The sequence below is a fragment of the Podarcis pityusensis genome (assembly GCF_964106645.2).
Source record: "Podarcis pityusensis genome assembly, chromosome: 18".
Classification (NCBI taxonomy): domain Eukaryota; kingdom Metazoa; phylum Chordata; class Lepidosauria; order Squamata; family Lacertidae; genus Podarcis; species Podarcis pityusensis.
Genome location: NC_138043.1, coordinates 9,475,902 through 9,498,524, shown reverse-complemented (window position 1 = coordinate 9,498,524; position 22,623 = coordinate 9,475,902). Strand labels below are relative to the sequence as shown.

Below are 22,623 nucleotides of genomic sequence, written 5' to 3'. Positions count from 1 at the left end.
AATCCCAGTTGTATGATGTGAGGTTCCTGAAGAACGTCCCGGGATGGGAAGGACACAGGTGAGGTGTAAAGAAATTTGCTTTTTTCATAGAATTGTATGGTTGGCAGGGAACCAAAGGGCAATCTAGTCCAACCCCCTGCAGTGCAAGAATTGCAGCTGACCCGAGCAGAGCTAGGCCCGTCCAGGCTGGGTGTGTTGAATCTGCCACCTGACCCACACTGGCCAATCCCGTGCCCCCGAACATCAGAGATAGACTGCGCTTCAAACTGGAGGCTCCATTGAACTACCATGGCTTAGAGCTGCTGCTATATTGCCCCTCTTATTCTTCAAGCCCCCCTTGAAAGCAAAGAACTTAAGAGGAAGTTTTGCCAGGGGCTCCATGCAGAAATTGCCTGGTCCAGTCTCTGAAGAGGGTGGGCAGATTGCTGCTGCCTGCCTGTGTTCAGTTGTGAACCAGCCCTTAGCCCAGAACCATGAGTTCTATAAACTTAATGGTCTCTTTTGAGAAAAAGGCCAGAGCATGGGCTCTCTATAGCAAGAAGTTTCCAGGTCCCCCCTCCCCCAGTTCCATTAAATCCCAGGTTTATTCTCTGTCTGAAACTCACAGGCAGTAATGACCTGAGTGGACCCAATTTAAAACTAAAAACTATGCACTTTGAGGTCTCTCTGATTTCCGTGGGAGTTTGGGTACCGCTCTTAATTAAAAGCCATAGAGAGAGAAATGTCCCCCCAAAGTTTTGATTCAGTGGGGCCATGTCCGGCATCTGTGGCTAGTGGTCCCGAGTTCAAGGTCTCTTGGATACAAATCCTACTCATTACCGTAATTCTCCTTCCCCCCCGTTCGTGGAAGCCGGATTTGGGTGTCCGGATGGATGGAGAGGGTGACTTGTGCCAACCAAAATGTCGAAAAGAGGGGAAGGAACGGCTGGCGGGTTTGATTCTGTTGCAGACGCCTCCTCTGATTTGATGCACAGCCAATGAAACAATAAATATTGTTTTTCTTAGGAAAAAAAAAAAGAAGGCAGTGGTTGGTTTGTGTTTATTGGAGTGGAAAGGGGTGGGGAGAAGTGGTGTCATTGTTTTAAGACGATTCAGCACAGGTAAAGTCCTTCCTGCGGCACAAAGTTAAACTGTGGAACGTCCTGCCACAGGAAGCAGGCTAGAAGGCTTTAAAAGAGGACTGGACAAATTCACAGAGGAGAAAGCTATTTGGAGACAGTGAATCTTCTGAGCAACCAGCGCTCCCACGTACTAAGTTTAATCCAGAGAAAGCCGACATCTTTCGGGAATCCTCTGTCATCGCAGGGTGAGGGGTTGGTCTGGATGACCCCCAGGGGGCCCTTTCAGCTCTGCAATTTTATCTCAAATGGCTACAAAACACACCTGGATCTCCACAGCCAGCATTCCCCACTTTTATTAAAGGAACTATTAAAAACGCACACACACACAACTGGTTACCCCCCTCCCCAGCCCCTCTGAAACCCCCAGCTGCCCCACACTCAAATCGATAAACCCCCCAAACATGCATAAATGGGGTCGTATATTTACAATGCTGAATGAGTCAGTAGATGGGTCGCTGGACAGTTTGTTTTGAACCTACATCAATGGGAGTGAATATTCGGGAGTCTGCCACCTGATAGCTGGGGGGTGTTTCTCTGTTTTGGAATCGTACGCCCCCCCTACCCACTATTCACACTTTGACTTCTCTATATTTTTACTCTTCTGTGTGCCAATTAATTCCCCCGGGTCTGAGGTTTTCTTGCCATTCGCTGCGTGCCTTGCCAAAACCCGATCTTTCCCGCTGAGTTGAAACTTGGCTAAGCAAAGCCCCTCTCTGGATTTTATGTGCATGTGAAATTGCAACGCCACTCGCCGTTTTCGGACGTGTGTCAAGAACGTCCCGTTCCCCCCAAAAGTTTTATCAGCAGGTATATTGGTGTGCGGAAGGGACGCAGGTGGCGCTGTGGGTTAAACCGCGGAGCCTGGGACTTGCCGATCAGAAGGTTGGCGGTTCGAATCCCTGCAGCGGGGTGAGCTCCCATGGCTCAGTCCCTGCTCCTGCCAACCTAGCAGTTAAAAAGCACGCCAGAGTGCAAGTAGATAAATAGGTACCGCTCCGGCGGGAAGGTAAACGGCGTTTCCATGCGCTGCTCTGGTTCACCAGAAGTGGCTTAGTCATGCTGGCCACATGACCCGGAAGCTGTACACCGGCTCCCTCGGCCAATAAAGCGAGATGAGCACCACAACCCCAGAGTTGTCCGCGACTGGACCTAATGGTCAGGGGTCCCTTTACCTTTATATTGGTGTGCGGAGATAATGATGAAACTGCCAAGATGTTTGGGAATTTCCTAAGGAAGACGGATGATGGGTTTATCAGCACACCAGCTTCACTTGGGAAGGGAGAACAAATTAGATGAAAACGCGGCAGAAACACTGGCGAAAAGTTTAAGAATTATTCTTGGCTGCTGTTTAACTCCTTTGCCCCTCAGGGAAGTGCAACGCACACAATGGCATGAAATCCTATCGTTTGGGGTGGGTGGGAGCTGATTCAAGATTCAGCTAATGTTGAGCTGGAAGGGACGCCTAGGGTCATCAAGTCCAACTCGCAGCAATGCAAGGATCTTTTGCCCAACATAGGGCTCGAACCCACGAACCCATGCTCTTCTCAATTGATAACCCAGGCATGGGAGATCGGTGAGTCTCCATCTTCACCCCTGGGCTGCGTTCTGCGCAAGCAATGTGGTGATGGCTACGCAACCCTTGTTTAAAGTAATTTTGTACAGTGCTTTTTAAAGAGCACAGGTTCAGGGTTGCAGCTATGCCTCCGTTGTGAAAGGGATGGGCATGGCCGATGTAGGACCATTGATTTCAGTGGGTCTACTCTGAATACGTGGGCGATGGGAAAGGGTTGTGGCTCCAAGTCGGAACACATGCTTTTCATGCAAAAAGTTTCCCAGCAGGCCTGGAGTAAGACAGTGTAAAAGGTAAAGGGACCCCTGACCATTAGGTCCAGTTGTGGACAACTCTGGGGTTGCGGCGCTCATCTCGCTTTATTGGCCGAGGGAGCCGGCGTACAGCTTCCGGGTCATGTGGCCAGCATGACTAAGCTGCTTCTGGCAAACCAGAGCAGCACACAGAAACACCATTTACCTTCCTGCCGGAGCAGTACCTATTTATCTACTTGCACTTTGAGGTGCTTTTGAACTGCTAGGTGGGCAGGAGCAGGGACCGAGCAACGGGAGCTCACTCCGTCGCAGGGATTCGAACCGCCGACCTTCTGATCGGCAAGTCCTTGGCTCTGTGGTTTAACCCACAGGGCTGCCCACGTCCCTTGCCAGTCAGTGTAGGCTACACTAAACTAGATGGGATGTAGTAGCTTGACTGATGATAAGGTAGCTCCCACAAGAAACTCGCTTGCTTTTATAGGAAGGGCTACCTCTTACGTTACAGAGCACCCACTTCGTATGCAGAGGGTCCGGGTTCAATTCCTGGCATCCCCAGGCACCTGCCTAAACGCCTGGAGAGCTGCTGCCAGTCAGAATAGGCAATACTAAACTAGATGTACTCCCATGGCCTGACTTGGGGTGGGGGGTGGGAAGGCAGCGCCCGATGTTCCTTGGGCTTAGGTGGGTACAACCCACGGTTTTTTTAAAAAAAAATCTCTTTGGCACCCAAAATAAGAAAGTGCTCTGTCTAAATGAAGATTTGTAAGTTCTGTTTCTTCTACTTCCTGGATTTCCCCCCCATGCATGTTCAGAGTTCCAGGGTCCCAAGAAAACGGAGTTGTTTTTTAAAAAAATGGTTTTGCAAAATTGGCACGGGAATGGATAAAAGAGGTCATCTTGACATATGTACAGCTGAAAGAAAGCATCCCTGCTTGTCTTGTTTTGGGGGTCAAATTCTGCAGAAAACGGGAGCGTTGATCTGCCCCCCGCAGCTGCCTGCCTCGTCCCCCTGTCCAGGTTACGCCCGACTCTTGTCGTAGTCGCCGACCATCCGCTTGATGTGGAAGAGCTTGTTCCGCAGAGACTTGCTGTCCATTTTCTTGCTCTGGTAGTCGGGAGTCTGCGGCGTGAATTTGCGAGGAAAACGCGTTAGGAAACAAAACACAATTCGCAGTGTTCTCGCTCGGGCCTCAGATTAAAATATATTTCTCAACCCAGCTTTTCACAGAATAGCAGAGTTGGAAGAGACCTTCCTAGTGCCATAGAATTGTAGAGTTGGAAGGGACCCCAAGGGTCATCCAGTCCAACCCCCTGCAATGCAGGAATCTCAGCTAAAGCATCTATAAAACCAAATTCCAGGAGGCCACCAACTTGGGTGGATTCAGTTTCTCAGGATTATTTGGCCACTGTGGGTGCTGGCCTATTGTGGGAGCTGAATCCAGCAGCCTTCTGACGTTCTAATGGAACCTCCAGGTCCCGGTGCAGTCTACCTGGATTCCTAGGTTCTTTGGGGTATTTGGCCAGCGTGAGGACAAAAACAAAGGCTCTGTCTTTCCCCCACATCCCAATCCTCCTTTAGTGCACAAGGGGCCTGTGGGTGTTTAGGGGCCACACACAAATCTGGATTTGGCCCTAAGAAGCATAGATCAGGAGTGGTGAAGCCACTGTCCTCCTGGTATTGCTGGCCTCCACCACTCTGCCATCGTCGCTGACCATTGGGCATGCTGGCCGCTCCAACATGCAGAGGCTACAGCTCTTTCCCCGGCCCCTTTGGGGAGGCAGGAAAACGTGTCACTTACGCGCTTCAGGTCCTTCAGCCGGTTGTATTCTTCAGCCACCCCCTGCGGGAGAAAGATGTCAAAGTCAGGAGAGTCCTGTATGTGGAACCTCCCTGTTCATGAGCAGTCTATCTCAGGGCATCCCTGGTAATGCACTCTCGGTCTCTCTCTGTTTTCACCATCCTAAGTTCAGCTCTCCACATTTCCATGTCAGTCTGCAATCATTATTATTCTAAAGCAGGCATAGGCAAACTCGGCCCTCCAGATGTTTTGGGACTACAATCCCCATCATCCCTGACCACTGGTCCTGTTAGCTAGGGATGATGGGAATCGTAGTCCCAAAACATCTGGAGGGCCGAGTTTGCCTATGCCTGTTCTAAAGGAAGCCCTGGTGGGAAGGTATCCAATCCCGTATCCCTGGTAGAATACGAGACTCTTAATCTCAAAGTTGTGGGTTCAAGCTCCACGTTGGGCATTAAGATTCCTGCATTGCAGGGGGTTAGACTAGATGACCCTTGTGGTCCCCTTTAGCTCTACGATTCCCCCCGCTCCACACATTTCTGCAAAGCAATTTCACCCAACAGACCCTGTTTTGCAAGGCAACCTGCCCCTGTATAATCCACCTTTGCCATTTTCACGAATATACGAATTTATTCCTTGTCTGCATTTACCGTATTTTTTGCTCTATAAGACTCACTTTTTCCCTCCTAAAAAGTAAGGGGAAATGTGTATGCGTCTTATGGAGCGAATGCAGGCTGCGCAGCTATCCCAGAAGCCAGAACAGCAAGAGGGATTGCTGCTTTCGCTGCGCAGCGATCCCTCTTGCTGTTCTGGCTTCTGAGATTCAGAATATTTTTTTCCTTGTTTTCCTCCTCCAAAAACGAGGTGCGTCTTGTGGTCTGTTGCGTCTTATGGAGCGAGAAATACGGTATATCCCTACCTTTTCTGTCTCCGCAGAACGGAGTGCTTGCCCATATTGCCTTTCCTGACAGTAAGAGCTGTTTGACAGTGGAATTTGCTGCCAAGGAGTGTGGTGGAGTCTCCTTCTTTGGAGGTCTTTAAGCAGAGGCTTGACAACCATATGTCAGGAGTGCTCTGATGGTGTTTCCTGCTTGGCAGGGGGTTGGACTTGATGGCCCTTGTGGTCTCTTCCAACTCTAGGATTCTATGATTCTTCCTTGTTTCTACCCACAATCCTTTGCTCCGGGTGCCCGGGGGGACGGGACACGGGACAACCTACCTGGTACTGCAGGCTGTCTTCAGGCAGATGGTCCAGTTGTTTGCTCAACTGGTTGATCTGGTCATTAATGGCGTCCATCTCAGCGCACAGCAACTTGTACCGCTTGAGGTCGGCGTCAAACTCTTGCTTGTAGTCCTGGCGGACGCTGTCCGACGTGATTGGCGGATACAGGCTATGGGGGACGGAAGAGAAACCCACATTTTGTGGTGGGGTTGGTGAGGAATGCCTTGCTTTGAAAACATACGCATGGCCCTATTGTGGTGTGGCGACCATTTGGGAACAGCAAAGTGTTTGCCAGCACAGAGGAAAACTTTAATTTAGTGCAGGGGTCAGCAAACTTTTTCAGCAGGGGGCCGGTCCACTGTCCCTTAGACCTTGTGGGGGGCCAGACTATATTCTGAAGGGGGGGAAAAGGAACGAATTCCTATGCCCCGCAAATAACCCAGAGATGCATTTTAAATAAAAGCACACATTCTACTCATGTAAGAACACACTGATTCTGGGACCGTCGGCGGGCCGGATTGAGAAGGCGATTGGGCCGGATCCAGCCCCCTTAGTTTGCCTACCCATGATTCAGTGCCTTCCTTCCCTTGATGGGGGCACACCACTACTAATTTTATTATTTGTAGCCCACCCACCTGACTGGGTTGCCTCAGCCCCTCTGGGCAGCTTCCAACACATATAAAAACATCAAGAATCCAGCTTTATAAGCTTCTCTAGAAGGCCTCAGGCTCAATCCCCAGTGGTAGGGCTGGGAGCTGCTTCCAGTTAGCATAGACAATATTGAGCTGGTTGGACCTGTACTCTAACGGCTTCCTATGATCATTTGAAGAGCAGACAGAGCTCAGGACATCATGGCTAGTACCTGTAACATCACCAATCCAACCTTCTCTCACCCACCTTGATCTCCAGAGCAATTTTGTCACTGGTGGAAAAGGGGATGAAGGTGTGCAATGAACAACCGTTCATATAACCGGTGAGGGTAGTAATAATAATAATAATAATAATAATAATAATAATAATATTTATACCCTGCCCATCTGGCTGGATTTCCCCAGCCACTCTGAGCGGCTTACAGCATAACCTAAAAACATAATAAAAACAGCAAGCGTAAAAAAACTCCTGATACAGGGCTGCCTTCAGAAGTCTTCTAAAGGTTGGGTAGTTACTCATCTCCTTGACATCTGACAGGAGGGCATTCCTCAGGGCGGGCGCCACCACCGAGAAGGCCCTCTGTCTGGTTCCCTGTAGCTTCACTTCTGCCAGTGTAGGAACCACCAGAAGGTGCTCAGAGACGGACCCGGGGTAGAGATGCTCCTTCAGGTATACAGGGCCAAAGCTGTTTAGGGCAGGGGTTGGCAAACTATGGTCCGGGGGCCGGATGCGGCCCCCCAGGCTTGCAAATCCGGCCCGCGGACCCTGCTGCCTGCTCAGTCAGTCCCCACGCCCTGCAGATGCCTCACCGTGCAGGGACTGACTTTCGTGACGCTGGCATGGCATCTGGGCGGGCGGTGATGCTGCCGCAGCTTTGGATTGCCTGCATGAAGTTCCTGCAGCCAATCCGAAGCTGCGACGTTTGGATTTGCACTCAGGGGAAACGCCGGTGCGGTGCAGAGCGGAGGCGGTGCGCGGAGCATTCAAAGTGGAGGGGATGATTGTTGCAAAAAGATTTGTGTGGCGCTTGCACGGAGCTGGCGATTACGCAGAGACTTTGCCACAATATTGTTGTGACCACTGCATGGTGCGCCCTTACCCAGGAGTTGTTGCGCTCTGGTGGGATGTGATGTCAACTTAACTTTTACGCAGAGGGCAGGCCCGTTGGAATGAACGGACCCGGGTTAGGCCTGGCCACTCATGTCAACAGGTCTACTCCTGAGTAAAAAAATAGGGGAGCGACTTCCACGTAAATACGCATTTTAAAAAAACTATAGTCCGGCCCCCGGCAGTGTTTGAGGGACAGTGAACCAGCCCCCTGTTTAAAAAGTTTGAGGACCCCTGGATTAGGGCTTCAAAAGTCAGCACCAACACTTTGAATTGTGCCTGCAAATGTACTGGGCGGAAACATCACTTGAAGTCAACAATGACTTGGAACGGAAGTCCGGAGGCAGGTGAATTTTGGCGTCGTGCTGGGTGCTGCTGGAATTCGGAATCCCCAAACCCACCCCTAGGTGCCACACCCTTTCAGAACCGCTGAAGCAAATAGATATTGCAGCTCACCTCTTCCAGTCGTCCTGGTCCCGCTCGTCTCCGGACTCCACGGCCGTGGTGTAGTCGGTCTCGTACTGCGATTCCTCAAGTTCGGGGTTCCTCCTCCGCCTACGCCCTTTGCGGCCGGAGGGCTTGCTGGCGCTCTCCCGGGCGTTTCCTTCCAGCGTGCTGGAGCTGAACGTCCAGGGGGGGTTGGCGGTCTGCGTGTAGGAAGGTGGGCTGGAGAGGAGACCCCAAAGTTATACATGAGAAAAGCTGGAGTCAGCTGGGAAACGGCGGCTGCCCTCTGGGGACTCATAGGGTAGGAGGAAGGGAGCTCGACAGCAGGGGGCGCCAGCGCTTACGACAGGCTTGTTAGCAATTTCACTCCTTCGAGGTTGCATTTTGTGATTAGTGGAAATCACACGGTCTGTCTGAGAGGAAGCGTGAGAACCGGATATTGTCCTATCTGTATGTATTATGTGATGTACTTTCACTTTTGCCTGTTCTCTCTCGGAGCTGGATGAGAGAGCACCATGATTCTGTTTCTGTGTAATACAGTGGTACCTCGGTTACAGACGCTTCAGGTTACAGACTCCGCTAACCCAGAAATAGTACCTTGGATTAAGAACTTTGCTTCAGGATGAGGACAGAAATCGCGCAGCGGCAGCGCAGTGGCAGTGGGAGGCCCCATCAGCTAAAGTGGTGCTTCAGGTTAAGAACAGTTTCAGGTTAAGAACGGACCTCCAGAACGAATTACCGTATTTTTTGCTCTATAAGACTCACTTTTTCCCTCCTAAAAAGTAAGAGGAAATGTGTGTGCGTCTTATGGAGCGAATGCAGGCTGCACAGCTGTCACAGAAGCTAGAACAGCAAGAGGGATTGCTGCTTTCACTGCGCAGCGATCCCTCTTGCTGTTCTGTCTTCTGAGATTCAGAATATTTTTTTTCTTGTTTTCCTCCTCCAAAAACTAGGTGCGTCTTGTGGTCTGGTGCGTCTTATAGAGTGAAAAATACGGTAAGTTCTTAACCCGAGGTACCACTGTATAGTGTAAATAAAGAGTAGTTTAGAAACGGTGACTGCCCTTTGGGGACGCGGGTGGCGCTGTGGGTTAAACCATAGAGCCTAGGACTTGCCGATCGGAAGGTTGGTGGTTTGAATCCCCACGACGGGGTGAGCTCCCGTTGCTCGGTCCTTGCTCCTGCCAACCTAGCAGTTCGAAAACACGTCAAAGTGCAAGTAGATAAATAGGTACCACTCCAGTGGGAAGGTAAATGGCGTTTCTGTGCGCTGCTCTGGTTTGCCAGAAGCGGCTTAGTCATGCTGGCCACATGACCCGGAAGCTGTACGCCGGCCCCCTCGGCCAATAAAGTGAGATGAGCGCCTCAACCCCAGAGTTGGCCACGACTGGACCTAATGTCAGGGGTACCTTTACCTTTAGGGCAGAAGGAAGGGAGATAATGAAATCCCTGCACCAAATGAAGTAAATGTTGAAACTGGCATACAAATTCCTTCCTATAATTTTGAAGGAACACTGTAACAAATCTACCGGACACATTTCATTGCAATGCTTCCACAGCCAGCCAATTATTAGGAAACGTGGAGTGTTGATCCCTTTATCATAAATGGAGCCTCACGCTGCCTACTCAGAAGTAAGTCCCACTGTATTCAATGGAGCTTACTCCCAGGTAGGGATGCGGGTGGTGCTGTGGGTTAAACCACAGAGCCTAGGACTTGCCGATCAGAAGGTCGGCGGTTCGAATCCCTGCGATGGGGTGAGCTCCCGTTGCTCGGTCCCTTCTCCTACCCACCTAGCAGTTCCAAAGCACGTCAAAGTGCAAGTAGATAAATAGGCACCACTCCGGCGGGAAGGTAAACGGCGTTTCCGTGCGCTGCTCTGGTTCGCCAGAAGTGGCTTAGTCATGCTGGCCACATGACCTGGAAGCTGTACGCCGGCTCCCTTGGCCAGTAAAGCAAGCTGAGCACCCTTTACCTCCCTTTACCTTTACTCCCAGGTAACTGGGTAAAGACTATGCTGCAATTCAAAGCATTTTTACTCAGATATACTGTAAGTCCCACTGAGTTCAATAGGATTTACTCTCAGGTATGTACCTGATCATTCTCACAGTTTCCGTTGTTCTTGATATCGTAGAATCGTAGAGGAGGCACGAAGGTCATTTATCCCAACCCCCTACAATGCAGGATTCTTTTCCCCAACAAGAGGCTCAAACCCACGACCCTGAGATTAAGAGTCTTGTTCTCTACCCACTGAGCCACCCAGCTAATAACGACAACAAATCCTACAAGTGTTTTTTTAAGCGCAGAGTTAAACTGCAAGCGGAACCTGAACCCAAGACATGAACACACTCCCTTCCTGTGCCTACGGTTCAGAAGCATCACTGCTTCCAGCTGTGACGGTGAAGCCATCCTGGCTAGTGGCTCTTGATAGCCCCCTCCTCCCCCATGACTTTGTCCGATCCTCTTTTACAGCCATCAGTATCGGTGGCCGGTTGCTGCCTCCTGTGGCAGAGAGTTCCACAGTTTAACGATACATGTTTAACCCCGTTATTCCGCCGCAAATCTAGCATTATGCAAGAGGGAGAAGAACAACCTCTTTTCTTCACAGTGCACCACTCAAAACAACTCAGTTTTCTCTGCTCACCTGCTCTGGCTTTCACCTGGGTAGTAGCCATTTCCGGAGACCTTGTAGTTGTAGGGGCTGGCTGGGGCATGAGTGGGGCTCATTGGCTTTTCAGAGTAGTTCAGGGTTGCTGTCTCATCGTGGGTGCTGGCCCCGTCGGTGACATTCTTCACCTGCGAAAGGAACGAAAGGCGTCGTTTTGGTGCCGGCTGAAACCTTCCCCTGGATCGGGGCCCTTCTGGGACATGGTGTTGCCTCTCAGGTAAGGATGGGCGAATAATTCCAAATTTTCACCTTTCCCTGCCACATCCTGGTTAGAGCGTTGGACTAAGGAGCTGGCAAACCATGGTTTGAATCCTTACTCTGCCATGAAGCCCCCAGGGTGACCTGTTGTGGGGATCAAATGAGGAAGGGGGAAGCCATGATATAAATGCAACAAATAAATAAAATAAAATTACCGCCACTGCTTCTGGTTTGCTTTTTAATAAAAAGTTGCCATGAAAATTCACCAGAATTTAGGTGCAGAGTTCTCTGTATCCAGACACTTGTTTGTTTGTTTTTCCTTTTTGCAAAGCAAGTTCCCTAATACAATGCATATTTTTTAAAAAAAATTGTTTAAAAATGCATTCTTTGACACACTTCCCCTCAGTGTATGCATTTCCGTACAGATTACTTGGCTGTGGAACCGCATGACAGAATCTGGAGAGGTGTAGATTTGCCTGTTCTCAACAACCCTGCAAGTTGGGTTAAAGGTGACAGGGACTAGTTTGCATGGTCCAACTCTGTCAGGGATTCTTTAGCTGCAGTGCCCGCAGTGCAGGGGGTTGGAATAGATGACCCTTGAGGGTCCCTTTTTTCTTCCTGCTTTTTAGCTGCTTCTTCCATGTGAAATAAAAAATTTAAGGTCATATACCGTACATACACCGTATTTTTCGCCCTATAGGACGCACTTTTTCCCCTCCAAAAATGAAGGGGAAATGTGTGTGCGTCCTATGGGGCGAATGCAGGCTTTCGCTGAAGCCTAGAGAGTGAGAGGGGTCTCCAGGCTTCAGGAAGCTATCCGGCTTGTGGAGAGCTGCCTGTTCTGGGGGCTGGGGTTGGGGGAAGCTCGGGCTGGGGGGGGGGAAATAATTTCCCCCCAAAAAAACTAGGTGCGTCCTATGGGCCGGTGCGCCCTATGGGCCGAAAAATATGGTATATTAAATGTTCATAAATGTACCAACCAAGCGCATACATAGATATATGGATCACAGGTCTAGATCAGCACAGGAGGACCGCCCTGAAACCATTTTGACTCCCAAACTGACCAAATGTTTTCTCTGCAAGGAGGGAGGAGGTGGGGAGCCTCCCCCTTGTCTCAGGAATTGGGTAATCCCCATCTCAAAGGAATGGGCAGACTACCAGGAAAGGCAATCAGATAAGGCATTATCAGATAACCTGGCAGACAGGAAAAACAACAACACACTCAAATTTCTGTTGTAGACCGCCTTTTCTGTGATGTAGGTATGATGTTTGTGGGGGGTGGTCTGGAGCTCCAGGGCGGGCAATTTAAAATGTCTATATAAGGGCAGACACACCTTTGTTCTTGGTCCTCCTCCTTTCCTGCGTGTGAAGGGGGCACCCTGTTGCAACAGTTCAATAAAGATCAGGCTTATGAGCTGCTTTGCTTCTCAATATTCTCTGGTTGGCCTCTGTTATTTTCTCCGACCGATGGAGAACCTACAAAGGACTTTATAAGGGCTCTTGTGTCCCCCCTAAGGGAATACAGTGGACGCCCGGGTTGTGAACGTGATCCGCGCGGGATGCACGTTCACAACCTGCAGCGTTCGTAACCCACATCTGCGTGTCTGCACACTCGTGGGTTGCGATTTGGTGCTTCTGTGCATGTGCAAAGTGCAATTTAGTGCTTCTGCGCATGCGCGACCGCCGAAAGTAACCCGTTCCGGTACTTCTGGGTTTTGGCGGTCCGTAACCTGGAAAAAGGGACGCGGGTGGCGCTGTGGGTAAAACCTCAGCGCCTAGGACTTGCAGATCGCATGGTCAGCGGTTCGAATCCCCGCGGCGGGGTGAGCTCCCGTCGTTCGGTCCCAGCTCCTGCCCACCTAGCAGTTCGAAAGCACCCCTAAGTGCAAGTAGATAAATAGGTACCACTTATAGCGGGAAGGTAAACGGCGTTTCCGTGTGCTGCCCTGGTGCCGGTTCGCCGCAGCAGCTTTGTCACGCTGGCCACGTGACCCGGAAGTGTCTGCGGACAGCGCTGGCTCCCGGCCTCTAGAGTGAGATGAGTGCACAACCCTAGAGTCGGACACGACTGGCCCGTACGGGCAGGGGTACCTTTACCTTTACCTAACCTGAAAAAACACAACCTGAAGAGGCTGTTACCCGAGGTATGACTGTACTGTAAGGGCAGATTTTTGTTTATTACACATGCCCGGGTTTTTGCTGGAAAACCTGCAGGCCAGATCACACCCATGGCATTTCCTCACGAGGAACGGCCTGGGCTGGGGGGAGGCGTGGGAGCATTTCAAGTCTCGTGCTGGACTTCCCTGACCAGGCAGAGATCTGCATCTGGGGGGGCAGACTATTTGCTCAGCAATGACTTCAACTGGGGGCAGAGGGTGCAGCTGCTTCTCTCCCCCCCCCCACGCCTTTCCTCCTTTCCTTCCGGGCTTTTTTACAGAGCCACGACCACCTGGGGCTCCAGAGACTTCAAAGGATCTCCTGCCAGTCTAAGGAAGCCGTCTGTCAAAGCAAAATAATGTTGCAGAGAAGACCCAGTGGAACCAACAGACATTATTCAGGCCCCACCTGCCCTATTGCATTTAAAGAAGCATTGTGCCACTTTAAACATGGCTCCCCCGCCCCCCGCAAACCATCTTGGGAACTGTAGTTTCCTTAAAGGGTGCTAGAAGACTCCTCTTCTGCCTCCCAGAGCTACAGTTCCCAGAACGGTTCAACCACTGCTTTTTTTCTAAAAAAAAATAATGTTTAGGGGTTACTCTCATTTCGACTCAAGAGCACCACCATTTTATAGTTCAGATTGGGAAAATAGGGAAGCTTTTAATGTTTAATAGGTTATTGCATTTTAGTGTTTTTTTGGAAGCCACCCAGAGTGGCTGGGGAAACCCAGCCAGATGGGCGGGGTATAAATAAATTATTATTATTATTATTATTATTATTATTATTATTATTATTATTACAAAATAAATACAGTGAATGGACAAAAGTACAAAGGTTCACAAAAAGTTTAGGGGTATGCGTACCCCTGTGTCTCCCCCCCCAAAAAGCACTGGGTTCAACCATCAATCCCTCTCCTTAGGGAGCTCTGGGAATCGGGTGAAGAGGCCGGATAGCTCAGTCGGTCAGAGCGTGGTGCTGGTAACGCCAAGGTTGCAGGTTTGATCCCCGTATGGGACAGCTGCATATTCCTGCCTTGCAGCGGGCTGGACTAGATGACCCTGAGGGTCCCTTCCAGCTCCACAGTTCTGGGATACTATGAGAATTCAAGCCAGAGGTACATTTTCAAAGGCCGCAGATCACCAGATCTTCCAGCAAAGAGCATGAAAACGAACAACGTGTGAAGTCTGTTCTGTCCTTGAGTTCTGAAACATCTTTGACACATGCAACCCCTTTCCCTGTACGCTGCACTCTGCTGGCCTGTGCTGTGCAGACCGTGTCCCCGACTCCTTGCTTATCTCTGCCCCTGTTGTACAAGGAGTCACGGGATGTCCCAATGCGTGCCTTATCTGTTCCTTGTCCCCGTGGGCATCCTTGAACCACAAGGAGGCCCTTTTGGCAGGGAGGAAAGGGCTAACTGGCTCCTTGCCCGCTGGACTCTGGGACTGAGCCCCTTCCCCAGAAAATGAGGTGGGACTCCCCCTGTCCTGCTCTCCTCCAGGAATGTTGCAAGCTCTGTCTAGCAGATCTGGAATGAAATATCTCAACAACAGGTGCTTTCGATTTCTTTCTTTTGACCCCCAAGTGCTCAGTAGAAGCTGTCAAAATCTGCAGTCATTTGAAAACTAGGAATAAAAATTTAAAAATCAACATCAGGGAGTATCTTTCATGCCGTTAATGAGTCTATTTTGCAAAATTACAAAGAATGCACCTTTTGCATTTTTAAAAAATCTAAACTAAAGCAGGTTTTCTTGGATTTGCTGAAAAATCTGTTCAGCACTTCCTTCTCAAATTCCTCCTTTGCCCCCCCCCATGCACACTCAGTAAGAATCGCCCATTGAGGTCTTTACTCTCCGCAAGGTACTGAGTGACCGCTCTACAGTACAAGCAGTGCATGGCTGAGCAAGTATTCTGATTATTTCTGCTGAGCCAGTGGGAAACTGCAGTCAAACATAGTTATACACAAGTACTAGTTAGTGCATGAAGAGGTTAAGACCACAGAGGTAGAGTCCTAGACTCAGCTTCCTCTCCAATGAGGGAGGAAGTGAAGCCTTCTCTTCCTGTTCCCCCTCTCTCACCGAACTGACCAAGGCAGACATGCCTAAGCGAGCTCCAAGCTTTGAGCATCCGTTTTGTAAGTAAAGTGCTTTAAACTTACTTAACCGTTGTGGTCTTTTCATTGCAAGAGAAAGAGAGGAGCTCTGTTTGCATGTATCCAAACAGGATATGAAAAGGGTTTAGTATTCCCATGCTATACAGCTTTTGTGAGTTTAAACGCTGCTCCTGCTGGTGAGTAAATTGAGCCCCACATTAGGAATCCAGGCACCCAACCAATCCTTTTGTCACTCCCCCCCCCCCCCGTTTCACTATTTTCCTCTCCTAGAGCCATTGCAGCCACTAACCATCAATACCCCTCTTCTCCAATCTTCTTTAAAGCCATCTTGCTTGGTGGCCATTTCAGCCTCCTGTGGGAGGGAGTTCCGCAGTCTAATTTTGCACTGCGAGGTTTATTATTGTGCTGTGAACAGTGGGGACAAGGAGGCTTTCCCACCCCTCCATCATGAGGGCCACATTCCCATGAGGAAATCTTTCTGGGGGCCACTCAGCAACTCACTGCCTGGAATTATTTCTCTCATAAGAATTTTAAGGTCTTAGATATGTAATAAATGTTCATAAATGTACCAAGCAAACACGTACATAAATATATAAACCACATGTCTGAAACCCCACAGAAAAAAAGTCCTGAACAAATTGACCTCAAATATTTCTCTGCAAGGTCAAAGTGGGAAACCTCCCTATTGTCTCTTTCGTCACAAATCCTGTCTTAAGGGCACATTTAAGATATGAATAGGGTGTGAGCCTGTGACACGGCTCAGGAACTAGGTATTTATCATTACAAAAGACTGGCCAGGCTCCCCAGGCAATCCAATCAAGTAAGCATTAACAGGTAACCTGCCAGACAACGCACTCAGATTTCTGCTGTAGACAGCCCTTTCTGTGATGTAGGTATGATGTTTCTGGGGGTGGTCTTGAACTCCAGGGCAGGCAATTTAAAATGTCTAAATAAGGGCGGACACAATATTCTCTGGCTGGCCTCTGTTATTTTTCTCCAACCGATGGAGAACCTGCAAAGGACTCTATAAGGGCTCTTGTGTCCCCCATAAGGGAATAAGGGCAGATTTTCGTTTATTACATTTCCAAAGAAGATCCCTGGGGGAGAGCAAACCTGTGGCACTCTGCATGCGAGGTGGGGGCTGTACCATTCGAGAGCTATGGTACAGGCCTCTCTGCTTTGGTTTGGCTGATCTACACGCTCTAATCCTGACTCACCACTCTTGAGGCTGCAGAAGTTTGAGGTCCGTCTCATCCAGCAATTTGCTGCAAGGATCTCAACAACTGGGGGGGGGGGTCTTCCGCCTCCCCACCCCTCCTGAAATTGGGCAAAGGTTTCTCGGACTTGCTCTCCGCTTTGGGGGTGCCCCAAACCGTAGGGTGTTTGGCAGGCGTGAATTCTCAGAGCATGAAATTGTGCGTAAAATGGGCACCGGGAGCCTGGTTAATCATTGACGCAACCGAAACCAGAGGGTATCGCAAGCAAATAGCGCAGAGCGAGAGTCTCTTTCAGTCACACACAGATTTCCCTCCCTGTTGAACGTAGCAGGCCGAAATCCCACCAGGTGACGCCTTTGCAAAACAATTTAACAAGAGGTAGTGACAATTTAACAAGAGGCCAGCGACTTGCATGGTTTTTAAAAAGGATTGGCTTTCATAGAGGGAGTCTTGGGGGTTAAACATGGGACCTTGTGCACGATCGACTGTGGAGCTGTAACCTTACGTTAAAACAACATAAGTTTCTAGTCCTCATGGGAAATTTAATAGGATCAGTTGCCAATTCAGCCACTGGATTTATCTGGCTCAGCCTTGCTGATAAAAGCCGTCGAATGAGCTTTCCAGAGGTCACACGCCTCTGGTGGGCGGGGAGAGAAAGGGAAATGGGCGGAGCAATGAAGCTGGGCTGGGGAGGGGTGTGGCCTGAGGATAGGGGGTGTGGCTGGAGGGGGTTTCTGAGGGCCAGATGGAGAGATCAGGAGGGCCACATTTTAAAGAGCAAAAGAGCCGCCCTCCTAAGAATGCTGCTATGACGGAATGGGTCAGTGCACCTTGCTGCTGACCAGAAGGTTGGTGGTTTGAGCCCACCCAGGAATGGCTGTGGGTAGGATTCCTGCCTTGCAGAGGGTTGGACTAGATGACCCTTGTGGGTCCCTTCCAAATATTATTGTAACTCGCTCTACCTGGGGCTGCCCTTGAAGCTGACCCAGAAACTCCAGCAGGTGCAGAATGCCGCGGCGAGACTCCTTACGGGGTCCTCGCTGCGAGATCACATTCACCCGGTGCTATACCAGCTGCACTGGCTCCCGGTGGAGTACAGGGTCATGTTTAAGGTGCTGGTTTTAACCTTCAAAGCCCTATAGGACCCTCGTACCTATGGGACCGCCTCTCCTGGTATGTCCCACAGAGGAACTTATGGTCTTCAAACAAAAACATCTTGAAGGTCCCAGGCCACAGAGAAGTTAGGCTGGCCCCAACCAGAGCCAGGGCCTTTTCGGTTGTGGCCCCGATCTGGTGGAACACTCTGTCACAAGAGACCAGGGCCCTGCGGGACTTGACATCTTTCCGCAGGGCCTGCAAGATGGAGCTGTTCCACCAGGCCTTTGGCCAGGGCACAGCCTGACTCCCTCCTTTGGCAATCCTCACAGAACTTCTAGCCCAATGGTTGCCATTAATTTTATTGGAATTAATTTTATAATGAAATGATTTTAGAATGTTTTATTGTTTTAGTGTTGTTAGCCGCTCTGAGCCCGGCTTCGGCTGGGGAGGGCGGGATATAAATAAAATTTATTATTATTATTATACAATTCTATGGTTCCTCTCCAGCTTTTCTCCACTTGAATTCTCTACTGTCCTTTGGAAGAGGAAGGAGAGAGAGAGAGAGAGAGAGAGAGAGAGAGAGAGAGAGAGAGAGAGAGAGGAGGGGGATGCTTGGATCGTGGGGTCGTGGAAGAGCTCCTCCGCCCCAAACACAGCCCCACACTCACCCATTCCTCCACGTTGGGTCCTTCCTGGAATGCCAAGGGCTTGTCCCAGTAGACATTGGGCTTTCCGTACTGCCAGATCTTCTGACGCGTCTTGTGGGCGAAGAAGCAGATGACACACAGGAGGATCACAAGGAGGAAGCCACAGACGATGGCGATCGCCTGGTGTGTTTTTTTTGTGGGGTGGGGGAAAAAAAGTGTGTATAGCATCAAACACCAAGGTTCTCAGGCCTGGGAGATATAAGAGCACATTGGTCTCTGAGCATGTGCAGAGCGCATTTCACCCCCCCCCCATATTTGGGAGGCACACAGATGTGACTATTCTTTTACTTTTCCCTCCCTCTCTTTCTTTTTTCCTTTCCTTCTCCTCCTGCGATGAGGCTACATTTTAATATTTTAATGTTGTATTTTAATTTTGTTTTTAAGTTGTAATCATTCAACTTGTTTTTATTATTGCTTGTAAGCCGCTCTGAGACCGGCCTTGGCTGGGGAGGGCGGGGTATAAATAAAAATTATTATTATTATTATTACTTGCTAAAATGTACTCCCCACTTGATTGTGAAAAAACAAAGCAAATCTCAAAGCAGCACACAAGAAAGATGCAATTAAAACATCAATAATAATAATAATAATGACCTAAGACTTTCAGGAAGTTGAGATGATAATAAATTAAAAACAGATTAGAATTCACATCAGCTTCTCTGAATATATGGGCAGGCTTTTCTAAGCTAGAATGTTTTCAGGCGCTGAAAGGAGCACAGCGAAGACGCTTGCCTGAAATCAATCGGAAGGGAGTTTCAAAGTTTGGCTGCTGCCGTACTCAGTGGCTGAGTGCTTACAGTTGTGAAATAGGTATTTTATATGGCACCAATAATAGGGTTGGTTCCGCAGAATGAAGTGGCCAAGGGGGCAAATATGGGGCAAGGTGACCTCGCAGGTAAACAAAATGAGCTCATGACTCACAGGAATGTGAGAAGCTCTGACTGGACCAGAGTGTAGCTGGGACCCTCTGCTATTGGGAGGATGGAAAAGGATGGCAAAGGAGCCCAATAATAGGCGGAGCCAGAGTCAATGAAAGGCGGAGCCAGAGCCTGTGAAGGGCGGAGCTAAATGACACTCATTTTCTCCCACTCCCAAGTCCTCCCAGGCTGAAGACGAGGGAGCTGATTGGCTGAGAGCAGACTCATGGGACACAGCCCCATTCGCCCTAATGGTTCAGCTCCATCTGGACTGTGCAAAACTACTGGGCGACTCACGGGTCCCCCATGGCCATTCGCCCTGCATTGGGCACGGATCACACCCAGACGCTCTTATCTTATCTGCTGGGCAGTTTCTGGGTGTGCCCAGTTTAATGGACCGATTGTTTTCCTGCCCAGCCCTGAAACCGACCTCTCCGATTTGTCCTTTTGCTTTGAAACAAAATAGGTTCCTGGTGTTTGCTTTTAAACCAGCCTGGCTCCCACAGGTATGAAGTTTACGGCATGTAATGCCTTAAGAGAGAATATTATGAAAATGATATACAGGTGGTACATAACCCCAGTCAAGCTTGAAAAAATCTATCATTTGCCCGATAATAAATGTTGGAAATGTAAAGAAACTGAAGGTTCATTTTTTCACCTTTGGTGGACGTGCCCAAGGATTAAGGCTTTCTGGGAGATGATTTATAATGAAATGAAAAGGGTATTTAAATATACCTTTCTGAAGAAACCAGAGGCCTTTCTCCTGGGCATGGTCGGCCAAACGGTGCCAAAGAAGGACAGAACTTTCTTTATGTACGCCACAACAGCAGCAAGAATACTTATTGCAAAGTATTGGAAGACACAAGATTTACCCACTCTGGAAGAATGGCAGATGAAGGTGATGGACTACATGGAATTGGCGGAAATGACTGGCAGAATCCGAGACCAGGGAGAAGAGTCGGTGGAAGAAGATTGGAAGAAATTTAAAGACTTTTTACAGAAATATTGCAAAATTAATGAATGTTAGAATGATGTCAGAATGAACTTAAGTGGTTTAAGCAGCAATGTTATAAAGGTGTATGTAAAAATGGACTGTTAACAGGTTAGAATCCAAAGTTATAAAATATTAAGTTAAAGGATTAAGATAAAAACAAAGAGGGAAAGAAATTGCTGAATTAACTAACTGAATTGGAATACAAAAAAGGGAGGTGTGAGGAGGTCCGGGAAGCAAGGAAATGAATGTAAGGCATGGAAAGACTGATATATATTTTTAAGTGTTTTTTATCTTTTTTCTGTATTTTGTATTTTCCTTTTATTTTTGTATTTTTTTTCCCTTTCTTTTTATTTATGTAATTCTTTTCTTTGAAATCTTAATAAATATCATTAAAAAAAAATAAAAATAAACCAGCCTGGCTCTTTTTCCTGGGGCCAGCACCTCTGAGCAATACAGAAAAGCCACAGAGCAGAGGCAGCTGGGGCAGAAGGTATCAAGGCCTCCCCACATACCCAACTCCCCCCCATCCTTCCTCCCTGGGAATCTTCCTCCAGCCAGAAAAATGGGCTTCTGGAATCCTACAGGTGCCATCCAAGCACTCATGAGGTCTAGCAACTTGCCTGCATCAAGACAAGCACCAAAAGGCTGGGGAGAATGAATGGAGGGGGAACCAGCAGCCCCAGGGATGCGGTTGGACTCCAACTCCCAGAAGCCCCAGCCAGCTGTCCCCAGGGGTCAGGCATGATGGAAGAAGTCCAGGCATATCTGGAGGGCATCAGGGTCAGGGAAGTTTGCTTAGAGCAGGGGTGGAGGCTCTCTGGACTACAAGTCCCAGAAACCCCTGGGTCCAGCATGGCTGGTAATCCTGGACGAGGTAATCCTCCATGGGCCAAATTGGATCCCCTCTCTGTCTGTTGCTCACACCAGCTCATTCTGCTGGGAATTATAATTACAGTGGTACCTCAGGTTAAGTACTTACCGTATTTTTCGCTCTATAACACGCACGTCGTTTTTAGAGGAGGAAAACAAGAAAAAAAATATTCTAAACGAAACAGTGGATGTATGATTTTTGTGGTTCATGCTGTGGCCACAGACATGTGATCTGACAGTGAGTTTGGAGTAGCCCAATGCAAAAATCCTGAGGATCCATGTGGATCCATGCTTTGTAACCACATTTTTGCACCACTGCGACCCCAGGCAACAGTGGGTGCGTGATTTTTTTGGTGCAAGATGTAGCCATGGACATGCTATGTGATCTGATGGTGAATTTGGGGTGACCCAGTGCAAAAATCCTGAGGATCCATGTGGATCCGTGCTTTGTAACCACTTTTAAGTGGGGAGGGAAGGAAAAGCACTCAAGGGACAAGGAGCACGCATGGGGTGTGTGGAGAAGGATGCTGCTAATAATGCTATTTAGCGAGCTGAGTGGGGAGGAGAGAGGGACAGAGAGCCTGCTTGCTTTGCTCCTTTAAAGCAAGCAGGCTCTCTGTCCCTCTCTCCTCCCCACTCAGCGGCTCTTCTCCCGCTTTGCTGTTTCAAAGCGAGCCACGGAGGAGGGAAGGAAGGGGAACCATGGATCCTCTGCTCACGACTGCAGCAGATCCCCCCGCCATCCGTAGGCATTTGCTCCATAACACGCACAGACATTTCCCATTACTTTCTAGGAGGAAAAAAGTGAGTGTTATGGTGCAAAAAATACAGTCATTCGTTCCGGAGGTCTGTTCTTAACCTGAAACTGTTCTTAACCTGAAGCACCACTTTAGCTAATGGGGCCTCCTTCTGCCGAGCAACGGGAGCTCACCCCGTCGTGGGGATTCAAACCGCCGACCTTCTAATCGGCAAGTCCTAGGCTCTGTGGTTTAACCCACAGCGCCACCCGCATCCCCAAAGGGTGAGTCCCCAAAGGGCAGCCACCATTTCTAAACTACTCTTTATTTACACTATACAGTGGTACCTCGGGTTAAGAACTTAATTCGTTCCGGAGGTCTGTTCTTAACCTGAAACTGTTCTTAACCTGAAGAACCACTTTAGCTAATGGGGCCTCCTGCTGCCGTCAGGCCGCAGGAGCACGATTTCTGTTCTCATCCTGAAGCAAAGTTCTTAACCCAAGGTACTATTTCTGGGTTAGCGGAGTCTGTAACCTGAAGCGACTGTAACCTGAAGCATATGTAACCCGAGGTACCACTGCACTATTATTAGCTCATTTTATTGGTTGCTGCTTCTGCTTCTTTCTTTGCTGTAGTGACTCACAGAACGACTTACAAAGAACAACAACATACACACCTTAAAAGCAGGGAACCCCCAGGGGAAGAAGGCTCAGAGCCTGGGGATTTGTGGTGGGACAATGACAAGTGGTCAGAGGGAGAACAGGGAGAAGCCACAGGGGTAG

At 49.2% G+C, this 22,623-nt stretch overlaps 1 protein-coding gene across 1 annotated transcript in view; it reads right to left on the bottom strand.

The window, feature by feature from the left end:
• The window catches only part of LOC308467344 (occludin-like), a 29,430-nt gene continuing 6,807 nt past the window's right edge, over positions 1-22,623 (bottom strand). Inside the window, exons 3-8 of the mRNA XM_080989010.1 lie at positions 18,285-18,443; positions 10,813-10,964; positions 8,181-8,390; positions 5,964-6,135; positions 4,745-4,786; positions 1-4,065 (exon numbers count right to left, since the gene is read on the bottom strand). Coding sequence (XP_080845136.1) covers positions 3,964-4,065; positions 4,745-4,786; positions 5,964-6,135; positions 8,181-8,390; positions 10,813-10,964; positions 18,285-18,443 — 837 coding nt within the window. The 3' untranslated portion in view covers positions 1-3,963. The remainder of the gene's footprint in view (positions 4,066-4,744; positions 4,787-5,963; positions 6,136-8,180; positions 8,391-10,812; positions 10,965-18,284; positions 18,444-22,623) is intronic.